General features: G+C 39.7%; 1 protein-coding gene across 1 annotated transcript in view; it reads left to right on the top strand.

The window, feature by feature from the left end:
• LOC124776544 (U6 snRNA-associated Sm-like protein LSm4) overlaps window positions 1–12,199 on the top strand; it is a 67,551-nt gene that overhangs the window by 39,007 nt on the left and 16,345 nt on the right. Inside the window, exons 2-4 of the mRNA XM_047251575.1 lie at window positions 1,756–1,797; window positions 1,899–1,997; window positions 9,940–10,120. Coding sequence (XP_047107531.1) covers window positions 1,756–1,797; window positions 1,899–1,997; window positions 9,940–10,120 — 322 coding nt within the window. The remainder of the gene's footprint in view (window positions 1–1,755; window positions 1,798–1,898; window positions 1,998–9,939; window positions 10,121–12,199) is intronic.

Here is a 12,199-nt window from a genome sequence, read left to right as displayed (position 1 = left end):
TAGTGGGCAGTATCCAGATAACCCGGACGGTGTAACACTGTGCCAAGATGTGCTGGCTGTGCACCAAGGCATGTTTAGCCACAGGGTGGAAAGTGTGTGTTGGAGGCCTCTATGAGAGGGAGGCCTTGCTGATGACATAAGAAGGAGAAATTGGGGTAGATTTAGATGGCATAGGTGAACTGGTATTGGTCAGAATTTAAAAGGATGGCTTGAAATCAAATAATGCAGAATGGATAGACAAAATTCCATTGGAACTTCTAAAATTATTGAAGTAAGTGGCAACCAAATGACTATTAAAGTTGGTGTTTAGGATCTGCGAGACTGGCAATGCACCATTAGACTTCCGGGAAAAAATTATCCACACAGTTCCGAAGATGGCAAGGGCAGATAAGTGAGAAATGTCGCATAATCAGCTTAACTGTTTATCCATCCAAGCTTCTGACAAGCATAATATACAGAAGAATGGAGAAGAAAATTAGGTTCTGTTAGATGACACAGTTTGGTTTTAGGAAAGGTAAAGTCACCAAAAAGGCATTTCTGATGTTACAGTTGATAATGGAAGCAAGACTGAAGAAAAATCAAAGCACTCTCATAGGATTTGTCAACCTAGAAAAAGTTTTTGACAATGTAAAATAGTGCAAAATGTTTAAAATTCTAAGAAAAATAGGAGTAGGATATAGAGAAAGACAGATAATCTACAATATGTTCAAGAAGCAACGGAACGGTAAGGTTGGAAGATTGAGAACGAAGTGCTCGGGTGAAAAAGGTTTTAAGACAGGGATGCAGTTCTTCACACCTACTGTTCAGTCTATGCATGTAGAAGCAATGGCAGAAATAAATGAAAGATTAAAGAATGGGATTAAAGTTCAGGGTGAAAGGATATCAGTGATAAGATTTGCCAATGACATTGCTGTCTTCAATTAAAGTAAACAAGAGCTGTTGAATGGAGTGAACAGTCCAATGAGTATAGAATACAGATTGATAATAAACTGGAAAAGACAAAAATAATGAGAATTGTGAAAAGCTTAACATCAAAATTGATCACAATGTAGATTAAGTTAAGGAATCATGCTATCTTGGAATCAAAATAACCTGTGATGGATGAAGCAAGAAGGACATAAAAAGCAGACTAACGCAGGCAAGAAAGGGAGACCTAGTCAAGAGAAGACCACTAGTATCAAACATAGGCCTTACTTTGAGGAAAAAATTTCGGAGACTGTATGTTTGGAGCATGGCATTGAATAGTAGTGAATCACAGCCAGTGGGAAAACAGATGCAGAGGAGAGTCACATGGTGCTACAGAAGAATGTAGAAAATTAGGTGGACTGGTAAGATGGGGTGAAGGAGAAGGGAGAGGACATGGCTTGAGACATCAGGGAATGACCTCTCGGGTGCTAGAGGGAGCTGCAGATGGTAAAAAATGTAAGGGAAGACAGAGATTGCAATACATTCAACCAATAATTCAGGACAGAGGGCACAAGTGCTGTTCTGAGGTGAAAAGACTGACACAGTAGAGAAATTCACACTGGGCCGCATGAAACCAATCTGAAGACTGATGACTAAAACAAGTTATTTATTGTCAGGCATACTCCTGCCATTGACCTGATATAGTCATCGTAAACTCAGACGAGTTCAGAGTAATTTTAGTTGTTGCACAGCATTTTGTAATGGATAAAATCGTAATTATACTAAACGGAAAGTTAAGAAAATATCTGCAGTGAAATGTTTAAATAAGTCACTTTTTTCTTTTTTCAGTTGCCACTGTCATTACTTCGGACAGCACAGAATCATCCCATGGTAAGTTAAAACTTGAAGGCTTGAAAAATGGCAATAATGGTAATAATTACAAAAATGTATTAATCATGATGCTGTTACTGATTGACCTCTATTGCTTTTAGTTGGTGGAGCTGAAAAATGGCGAGACCTACAACGGCCACTTAGTTAGCTGTGACAACTGGATGAACATTAATTTAAGAGAAGTTATATGTACATCAAGGGTATGTAAGGACATTGTTAATATCTGATTTTAAAAGCTTTTATGAGAGTGGTGTCTGGTACTTGTGCTGCTTTACAAGTGCTTTTCTTATCTGTGTTGTTTATATTTGTACAGGGTTTGGTAGTACACATGTAATAGTTCATTTATAATTGCAAGTTTGTTAACTTCTGTAAATGAGAGTATGTGACAATATTTTTGAATATGATTTATTGTATTCAGACTTTTGTCGTCAGTCTACGGACTGGTTTGATGCGGCCCGCCACGAATTCCTTTCCTGTGCTAACCTCTTCATCTCAGAGTAGCACTTGCAACCTGCGTCCTCAATTATTTGCTTGACGTATTCCAATCTCTGTCTTCCTCTACAGTTTTTGCCCTCTACAGCTCCCTCTAGTACCATGGAAGTCATTCAGACTAGTGGTGGTTAATGCTGCTTCCTAGAGGATTACTTTTGAGATCATAACCACATTTATTGGACAAATTTTTCCTCATAATCAGGGACACAATTACACTTCCATCTGCAGCTCCGTGTATCGTGTAATTTGCAACCCTACTGTGTGGCACAGGCATTTACAACTACAGTTGAGTTACATAAGTTGACCCCTGACAGTTGCAGTGGGCTGGGTGTGGCAGCTTTGTTGTGGGCCTACGTAAACCACAGCTCTATAAATGGCAGCCGTTGTGCCAGCAGCCATTAATGCTTCACAGTTGAAAGTTGGCAACAGCTCTGCAAGCTGTTGTGGATCTTCTTACAGAATGTAGCCTGTAATCATTGGATTGACATAGAGAGAGAGAGAGAGAGAGAGAGAGAGAGAGAGAGAGAGAGAGAGACTGCAAATGCCTATGTTTGAAATACCTCCAGCATTAGCTGCTTCAAAACATAGCAAAAATCAATCTGTTGTGCTATGGGAGGCTAAAAAAGAGCTGCCTATTTTGGTACCTATTTTATCATACTTGATCACTTTCCATATTGGGCATCCACAACTGTTGTGATCAGTTTTGTTAGGGCACAACTCTAATTGTATACAAATATTTGCTGTCACATCTGCTTTTGGCTCCTAGCCATTATCAAGCACTGATCTGTAAGCTATCACAAGAGGAGTCATGTTGTAACTTATCATCTAATCGAATATTTTGTTAACCTTTCAGCAATGGGAGAAGTGCTAGTAAAACACAAAATGCCTTCCAGAGTGACAATGGAGGCACACTGTATATATCAGGATCTGGTAATGAGCAGTATGTTCTCTTGAATGTTTGAAGACACATTGTCTTCACAACATAATAACAGTTCAGACATTTTAACTGCCTCTGGTTGACTTGATTTTTGTCTGTGGCTTAGATAAAATGCAAGCAATTGTGTCCACCACATGTGAAATGCAATAGTACTACCCTTTCTGCACTGCAAGTCTAACCTCAAAGTCCAGGAAATAGTGGCTGGGTGTGGGTCTGGTGAACTAGTACTATTTCCAAGCCTTGGGCTGGTAAGTACTATTAGTCATTTGCTGCCATAAACCCTGGGCATGTTGTGGAGACAACAATATGGTGTGATGGGAATATTGTGCATTTAAGAGAGAAGTGATATTGGTATAATTAACCACGTCATTTGAATGATTAAAGTGTCAAAAACCTCCTGTCTGCCATGAATGGCTGTTGAAGCAAAATACTCGCTGGCAGGCACAACCCACTCCTAGAAGAATATCCAGACAAGTTACGCCCTGTCTGGATGGACATTTACTTGTGTAGCTCCTGCTGTTAAAACTCTGGATGGAGTGGGTAAACCATCTGAGAGAGAGCACCAGTATACAGGCAACAGTGAGACCTTGGATGAAAAGATGTCTTAAGAAAACAACAAAATTGTAGGATTTTTGGTAAAGAGTATAACAAGGCACAAATTTTGCAAAATTATTCATTTATAGTAATTAAGAGAGATGAGTCCTTTTTAAAGATATCACTGTTCTCTATTTGCAAAGTTTTTAAATATAATACTTGATGTTGGAAAGCCAAAAAATGTAACAGCACTGTTCTAGTTTAGACAGCTACATCCAAACAGTTTGTTCAAGCTTCTGGTGTCCAAAAAATTAGGTGACTACCATATTGAAACTGAAATTCTTATGCCGAACACCCTTAACTGCAGCAGTGTATAATAACCTTCCACAGTATAATAGAAATTAATCCCAAGAAATAACAGAAAGACTGGGCAAATGTCTCACAGACATAAAGAAGACAATGAAGAAAGTAAATGGGCCACATGTTTTAGCATTAACCTTCCCCATATTGCTGGGGCATACTGCAGCTTGGTTTATCTGCATCAAAGTTACGCTTGACAAGGTGGTTTGAATGCCAAAATGTTGGAATTAACACTCCAGGTTGAAAGAGTGTATGGTAGTTGCAGATGAAATGTACATGAAGCAGATTGATCATGTACCTCTCCACCAAAATGTGTAAACTGTTCAGATGAACATCCTATAAAACAGGGGTTGCTGTATTTGTGCCAAGGAGAGAAAAAAAAATCAGAAACTGAGGATGAGGAGAGTTGACTATGGCGAGGTTTACAGAGCCCTAAAGGGCCATGCAACCTCCAACATTTCCCACACCCTTTGCAGCAGTTCATAGAAAACATACCGTATTTACTTTTTTCCGGTTTTTGTAATCCAAAAAACCGCCTGCGGCTTAGAATCGAGTGCAAAGCAAGCGGGAGTTCTGAAAAATGTTGGTGGGTGCCGCCACAACTAACTTTTGCCGTCGAATATATGTAGCGCCACACAGGCATGCTTTGTAGGCACAAAGATACATACTGGCACAAAAATCTCTGCGTCAGTAAATAAATTTAAAAAAAAAAAGTGGAAGACGAGCCTTTTTCCTCCGCCCAGAGTTTCGACCACTGCATTTTGGTACATTATCCAACGAAGTAAATACAAATTCTGTATTGTTGATCTTCGAATGTAGCAGCATTTCAATGTACTACGAAAATCCAACTGGCAAGACTGTTTGGGATGTCTGTCAATATGGCCAACTCTACGTTCTGAATTTTTTCCTACCTGTGAGAAGAGATGGTTGCTAATAGGAGCTTTTATGAATTGTGAATCACATGTAGTATTCTCTTCGCCATAAGATTAATACGAATATAAACATTTTGCCATGTATTGTTTCGTGTTTGCTACTATCTCATTTAAATCCTGTCTGCCTAATAAACTACGAAACTAGAGTGAGACAACAGCAAACGGGGAAGAATATACATATCATGTCATGTTTATGTTCGTATTATTCTTATGCCTGATAGTGATACAGTCAGAAATGAAGCACAGCAAGTGACGAGATTTTTAAATCTAAGATGTCTCTTTCCTGTGCAGAATGTAATGAACTAAAGAGGCGCCTGCAAAGATTTTGGAACGGAGAAAAATTTTCGCTAAAATTTCGTTCAGAACATCATCTATCATACGCAGTCTGTTATTTGGTTCTTGTTGATCATTATCAAAGAAAGCAGTAGTGTAAGTAACAACAAATGTTTCGCTGAGACGACTCCTCTCTATTTTTTATTTGCAAGCGGCGGTAGCGCGCACAAAAGCAAGCCACGCCGCGAGCGGCGACAGGCGTTAAACACGCACTATCAGAATGCGACAAACAATGCATGACACAGTGCAGTAATGCATTTTCAGCTTGGAGTGACGTAAACACCTATAATAAAGAGAACGGCACTTATCAGATCAAAGAAAAATAAGCAATCAATTCAAACCAGACGAAGCACGTGAAAAAGGAAGGATATCCGTATAAATACGGACGGAGCGCGTGACGCGTAGCAATGACTACCTGGTAAACCGTAACTGCTAAGCTTACGACTCGAACCAAACTACTGCAGCTGTATCGTCATTCATTCGACCTAAATTGTATCTCATATTACAACTAGACGAACTTTGTTTCGATTTGGAGATGCGACGTAAAACTTTTCTCCCCCCTTGAATTTAGAGTCTCAAATTTCAGGTGCGGCTTAGATTCGGGAAAAATTTTTTTCCTTGATTTCGAGTCTCATTTTTCAGGTGCGGCTTAGATTCGAGTGCGGCTTAGATTCGAGTAAATACGGTAACATCAAAAGAAATGCTGTACACCAATTCAGGCATCTGAGTCAAGGCTGAGTACATGTGCTAGCAGATACAACCACCAGAGACTCCAAAGCCAATGGGTATTCCAAGTCGAAACATTCAACCTCAAGAATCTAGAAAGGCATCATTGTGTGTGCAGCACACACAAACACCATCACCTCCATGTATAGAGAAACATCCTGCTACAAGCTGACCGAAGTCAAAGAAGAAAACTGTATTGTCAAGCACTGACATTGCGGAGTGGTCTAATCTATGTTATGGAGATGGAGGACCAAAAAGTTTAATTACATTGTCCCTTATCTGCAGTGCATCACTATGGCAAAGAAAAATATGTAAATAAAAGCATTACGGGTTGGCGCCTCTCATAATTAAGAGAAATATGAACAGATTCAGTCTGGGATTCCGTGGAAGAATCTTACAGGAATGTAATTCATCCATTAAAGAATTGGCTTACAAAACACTTGTTTGACGCATTGATTAGTCTGGGACCTTTACCAAGTAGCATTGATAAGAGAGAAAGAGAAGGTCCGGCTAAGAATGACAAATTTAATTACGGGTTCTTGTAGTAAATGCAAGAGTGTTATAGAGAAGCTCAACAAACTCCAGTGGCAGTTGCTACAAGAAGTGCTATGTGTCGCAGAGAAGGTTTCTGTAGAAATTGAGAGCATTCATTCAAAGAATTAGGCAGAATGTTAGTTCTTCCCACATTTTTTGCAGAATGACCCTGATGAAAAGATACAAAGAATTAGAACTTACATGGAAGTCCATTGACAGTCATTCTCCCCATGCATCATTAGCAAATGGAACAGAGGAGGTGGAAAATTACAGTGGTATCAGAGGTATCCCTACCACATATTGTAAAGTGGCCTGTGGAATGTAGATGTAGAACTCACAAGCAGCAGCTCCAGCTCCTTGTACCGAAAAAAACAATGTAGAAACACTTTAAATGTATGTGCAGGAGAGGCACTACAAAACTTCCAATGCCTAGTGGTAGAAGCTCTCTCTCCCCAAGAAAGTTGAGATTAGCAACAACAGGGCTAAGTGTGGGGTAGCGTCATTCATTAGTAACTTATAACACACCTCGTTTATTCCCACTGTTGTCAAATCTGTAAAGAATTGAATTTGCTATCTGCTCCTTTCTTCCTGAGGAACCACCTTTCATGGCCTGATTGTATTATGACAGACCCTACAATTTATTTCCTTCCCAGTCAGTGCAAGCTTGCAGACAGTAGCTGTTGTCATTGTTGAAAATTAGCACACGTGCTGGGTACTTACTGCCTCACAATCCATATGTTAAAGATAGTCTGTTAGAACTAGGTAAACAAGTTTCAGCCATTCCTGTTTGTTGAGGAAGTTAATGTTTGCTGTGTGCTTTGAGGTTCCAACAACAACAGCTGCTGCAGTACTTGAGTTCTTGAGAGTTGTGTTATGAGAGAGACAAATGTCTTATGAACAGAAGTTAAGTGATGCATTTCAGCTGAGCCACAGATTCATTCTTGGCCATTAGCCTTTCCTTCTGTTCACTTGCGCTCTCAGTAGCCACTGACCTTTTGCAATTGTTCACCTACCCTCACAGATGTTGTGGAATGGGAAGTGGACATTGATCTTCACACAGACGACCACTTCCTTATCTACACTCACTTTTGAGACAAGCAACCTAGACATGAAGCTACTGAAGTGGGTACTCTGCAGAATAAAGTACATATTTCATGGCCTGTTAACTAGGTTTGGACATGACAGCCTCCAGGACTGTGTGGGTCATATTCAGTGTGATCTGCCAAGCTGCTGAGACATCCACACTAAAACCACTCAAAGCACACTAAGAACCAGCCTTTTCTCTCAGGAAACAAGTGTTGCAGTGCAATCAAACTCAGGCTTGAGGCACTGCAGATTCAAAGATCACGCTGTCAGGACAGAATGTAACAGACTGTTGTTTGTGAGCCCAGGCACGAGGCACTGCAAATTTGAAGATCAAATTGTCAGGGTAGAACCTAGCAGACTGTCATTTGTGAGGCCAAAAGCATGTCAGACAATTAAAGAGAGCAAAAAAAGTTCATGGATGAATTCCATTAGTTGTTCCAAATCAGCCACAAGAGTCAAAAGGCGGATTTCTGGTAAAGGCTGATAGACACTTGTGTCTTCCGTAGTGGTCATTTTAACTTCACTATTTTATGTGGCATACGTAGTGACTAATTACTCTCATAACATAACGTTATGGCAGCAAGACACCATATTCCTAGTCAGGAAGGAAACACTGTAGAGGACACACTTGGACCTAATTTCAGCCAATTGGTATTAAAGTTTTAACGATCGAACATTTGCTCAAACAGCTGTGACAATTGTAGATAAGCTGATCAACAGATGTAATAAGACATAGAAATCAGTCAGTAGTCATGTTTATTGGCCAGTTGAAAAATAGAGTTAAGTCTTGATGGCTCCAAGGTTGCGTGCAGGACTATTTTTCTGAAGGTCAGGGGGGTCAATTCCTGCTAATCTGAAGTGTCCCCCCCACCCTCTTGTCGTCGTCGTCATCCCCACTCTTGTTTGGTGTCCACATTAAACTGTAGCTCCCCATATATCTGGACAGGTAAGCCTGATGAAAGGTCAGAGAAAGCAGTGGTACACTACCTCCAAAAGGACTGTGCCCAGTAAATAACTGTTGTGGCCAAACCAACTTTCAGGTAGAGGACAACTCTGAACTTGTGGACTATTCAAACTTTTGAGAAAACTGCTAAATCCATGACCGGTGATATGTAACATGTTTCCAGTATGTTCAGAAAACTTCCGAAAGTCTGATATGACACTATAGCCTTCTACAGTTTGTGTTGTAACTGACCTCGTCCCTAAACAACCTATGCTGGGTATCTGTGAATTATGAGCTGCCAAATGATATATTGTCTATAATGTTAGTTATTTAGTTAGTTGTGAAGATAATTATTAAGTACATAGCCAGAAAAATTTTCACTGTGTAGCAGTGTGTGCATTAAATTGAAATTTCTTGGCAGACTAAAACTGTATGCTGGACGGTGACTGGAATATATGACCTTTTCCTTTTGTGAGCAAGTGCTCTACCGACTGATACATCAAAGCACGAGTCACTACCCACCCAACACTTTCTGCAAGCAATCTTCTAGCCTGTGCCTAAGCAATTTCTCCGGATTATCCTTCATTCCTTCTTTCCGTAAGTTCTAATCCTGCAAGGTATGCAGGACATTCTGTGAAGTTTTGAAGATAGGATATTAGATACTGGAATAAGTGAAGCTGCACGCTTGGGTTGAGAGTTGTGCTTGGATAGCTCAGTAGGGAGAGCAAAAGTCCCAGGTTTGGGTCATAGTCTGGCACACAAATTTAATGTGAGGAAGTGTCATAACATTGTTTGAAACCATGCTGCCTGAATATTCCACTTGCTGCTTCCCTGATGTTCTGGGTCACTGTGGTGGATGGTGTTTTATGCTAAAGAGTTTTAATTGCTGAGAATTATATTTTTCTTTTTCATTTACTTTTGGAAATTTCCTTGACTCATTTTCTTCCATCTTTACATCAAGAAACCCAAAATAAAGAATACTGCATATCTATGATGTATGATCAGCATCAGTGGTTGAAACACGGTTAATATGTCGATAGCTAAATTTAAGTGTTGCCATGCATGTCTTGTTTAGTTTAGGTCAACACTTTTCTGAACATTGACTAAAACTGATCTGTAGTCGGCACTGTTTATGCAGTTGGCCCTCTATGTTACCCGATCGTCAGATTTCGTCAGTGATCATCATCATCATGCGCATTCAAAGCTTTCATTATATTTATTGTAATGATGTTCTTATAGTTTCACTTTATTCAAACTATTTACAGGATGGTGACAAGTTCTGGAGAATGCCAGAATGCTATATCAGAGGCAGCACAATTAAATACTTGCGAATTCCAGATGAAGTAATTGACATGGTTAAGGAAGATACATTAGTGAAAGGTCGTGGCCGTGGAGAAATGAAAGGCAGAGGAGGCCAGGCTCAGAGAGGACGCGGTAGTGGAAGAGGTAAAGTACAATTTTCAACCATGTGAACATCCTGTATGTATAAGAGCAAATAATCCCTCTCCCCACCCACGATTTCTTTAAAGGCTCAAATTTTCATGTATAAAATAGCTTCAAAGTCTCATAACTTTACAAATGAATTCATGCATTAAATATTTGGCACTAAGCATGTAAAACCTTTATGGTTGAAGACACAAAACCCTAATTGTGTTGGTCCCATTAATTTTGGATTATCCATTCATAAACTAATGAGAAAATCAAAACCAAAAGTTTAATTGTATGCTTCAAGTTGTTTGGAAGTCACCATTGCTCTCATTGCCAAACAGTGCACGAGTATAGTGTGGATAATATGCTCTCCGTTTTAAGAAAAACTAGTTTTTCACACATCTCAATATTTATGTGCATAATATCTCCTGAACTATATGCTGTACAATGATATAATGTTGCAGGTGCATTCAGTGGTATACACTGAGGTGACAAGTCATGGGATGCCTCCTTTTGCCCAGCATGGTGCAACCATCCACAATTGTGAAAGTGTTTCCAGTCAGAGTTTTGTGCGCAAATTGATGTATCAGTTATGTAACATAAATATTCGTTGGGTTTCATGTTGGGTGATTTGGGTGGCCAAACCATTCACTCAAATTATAGAGAATATTTCTTCAAATCATTCACAAAGAATTGTGGCCTGGTGACGTAGCATGTTGTCATCCATAAACATTCTGTCATTGTTTGGGAACATGAAGTCCATGAATGCCTGAAGAAGGTCTCCAAGTAGCCAGGAATAACCATTTCCAGTCAGTGATCAGTTCAGTTGAATCTGACGACCCAGTCCATTCCATGTAAATGTAGCCCACACCATTATGAAGCCACCAGCAGCTTGCACAGAGCCTTGACAACTTGGGTTGATGGCTACATAGGATCTGTGCGCCCTACTCAACCCTTACCATCAGCTTTTACCAACTGGAGTAAAAACTCATCTGCCCAGGCCACAATTTTCCAGCCATATAGGGTACTTTTGTTAATTGTCTATCACAGCCCATTAACGCAAAACTTTGCTGCACTGTCCTAATAGATAAGTTAATCGTATGTTCCACATTTACTTTAGTGATTATTTCATGAAGTGTTGCTTATCTGTTAGCACTGACAACTAACTCTATGCAGAGACTGTTGCTCTCAGTTGTTGGATTGAAGGCCATTGGCAGTGGTGTTATCCATAGTTAGAGGTAATGCCTGAAATTTGGTATTCTTGCCACACTTTTGGCACTGTGTGTCTTGGAATATTGAATTACCTAACGATTTCCAAAATGGAATATCCCATGAGCGTTCCTTTAACTACCATTCTGCATTCAGAGTCTGTTAATTTCCGTCATGTAGCCATAATCACTATTTCACGTGGATCCCCTGAGTACAAATGACAGCTCCGCCACGGCAATGCCCTTTTATGCCTTGTGTACACGATTCTACTGCCATCTGTATATGTGCGTATCACTATTCCATGAATTGTCTCAGTGTATGTGGATATTGTCTACAAAATGTGTTGTGAATAAAGTTAGTAGTAATTAAGTCATAAATTAAAACTTTGTACCTGATGCTGCTGTTTTACAGCATGAACAGTGAAAATTTTGTAAGTGATAAACTTCTTTTCTTTCACTGTTTCGTGAGGGTGTCAGAGAGAATAACTTTCAGAGAAGTTTAAAATTATATGCCATGTTTGTTGGAAATCACTTAAGTTCTTTTCCTCGAATACTGGTTGAATATAGTCTGGGTAATTTGCACGCCATGAGTTATACTGTCTCAAGACATATACTAAGGAAAACTGGAAAGTAGTGCACAATAATTCTTTTACCAAACAGTTTAATAAGTGACAAAACAAAAAAATGACAAATGTACTTACATCTTGTATCTTCGTTCCCACATAGTTTCCAACATCCTCAGCACATTTTTGCCATCATGGTACCAGTTTCAGTATGCCCTGTGCATACAAGTCCAGTTGGTTGGAGTGTAGCCATCTGCAGACTGCTGACTTCACTTCCACATGTCACAAAATGTTGGCTGACCAGGACTTTCTTCATGGGACCAAAC

Source organism: Schistocerca piceifrons, chromosome 2, assembly GCF_021461385.2.
Source record: "Schistocerca piceifrons isolate TAMUIC-IGC-003096 chromosome 2, iqSchPice1.1, whole genome shotgun sequence".
NCBI classification, from domain to species: Eukaryota; Metazoa; Arthropoda; class Insecta; order Orthoptera; family Acrididae; genus Schistocerca; species Schistocerca piceifrons.
Note: the sequence above shows the minus strand (reverse complement) of the source record. Positions and strands in the feature narration are given on the sequence as shown.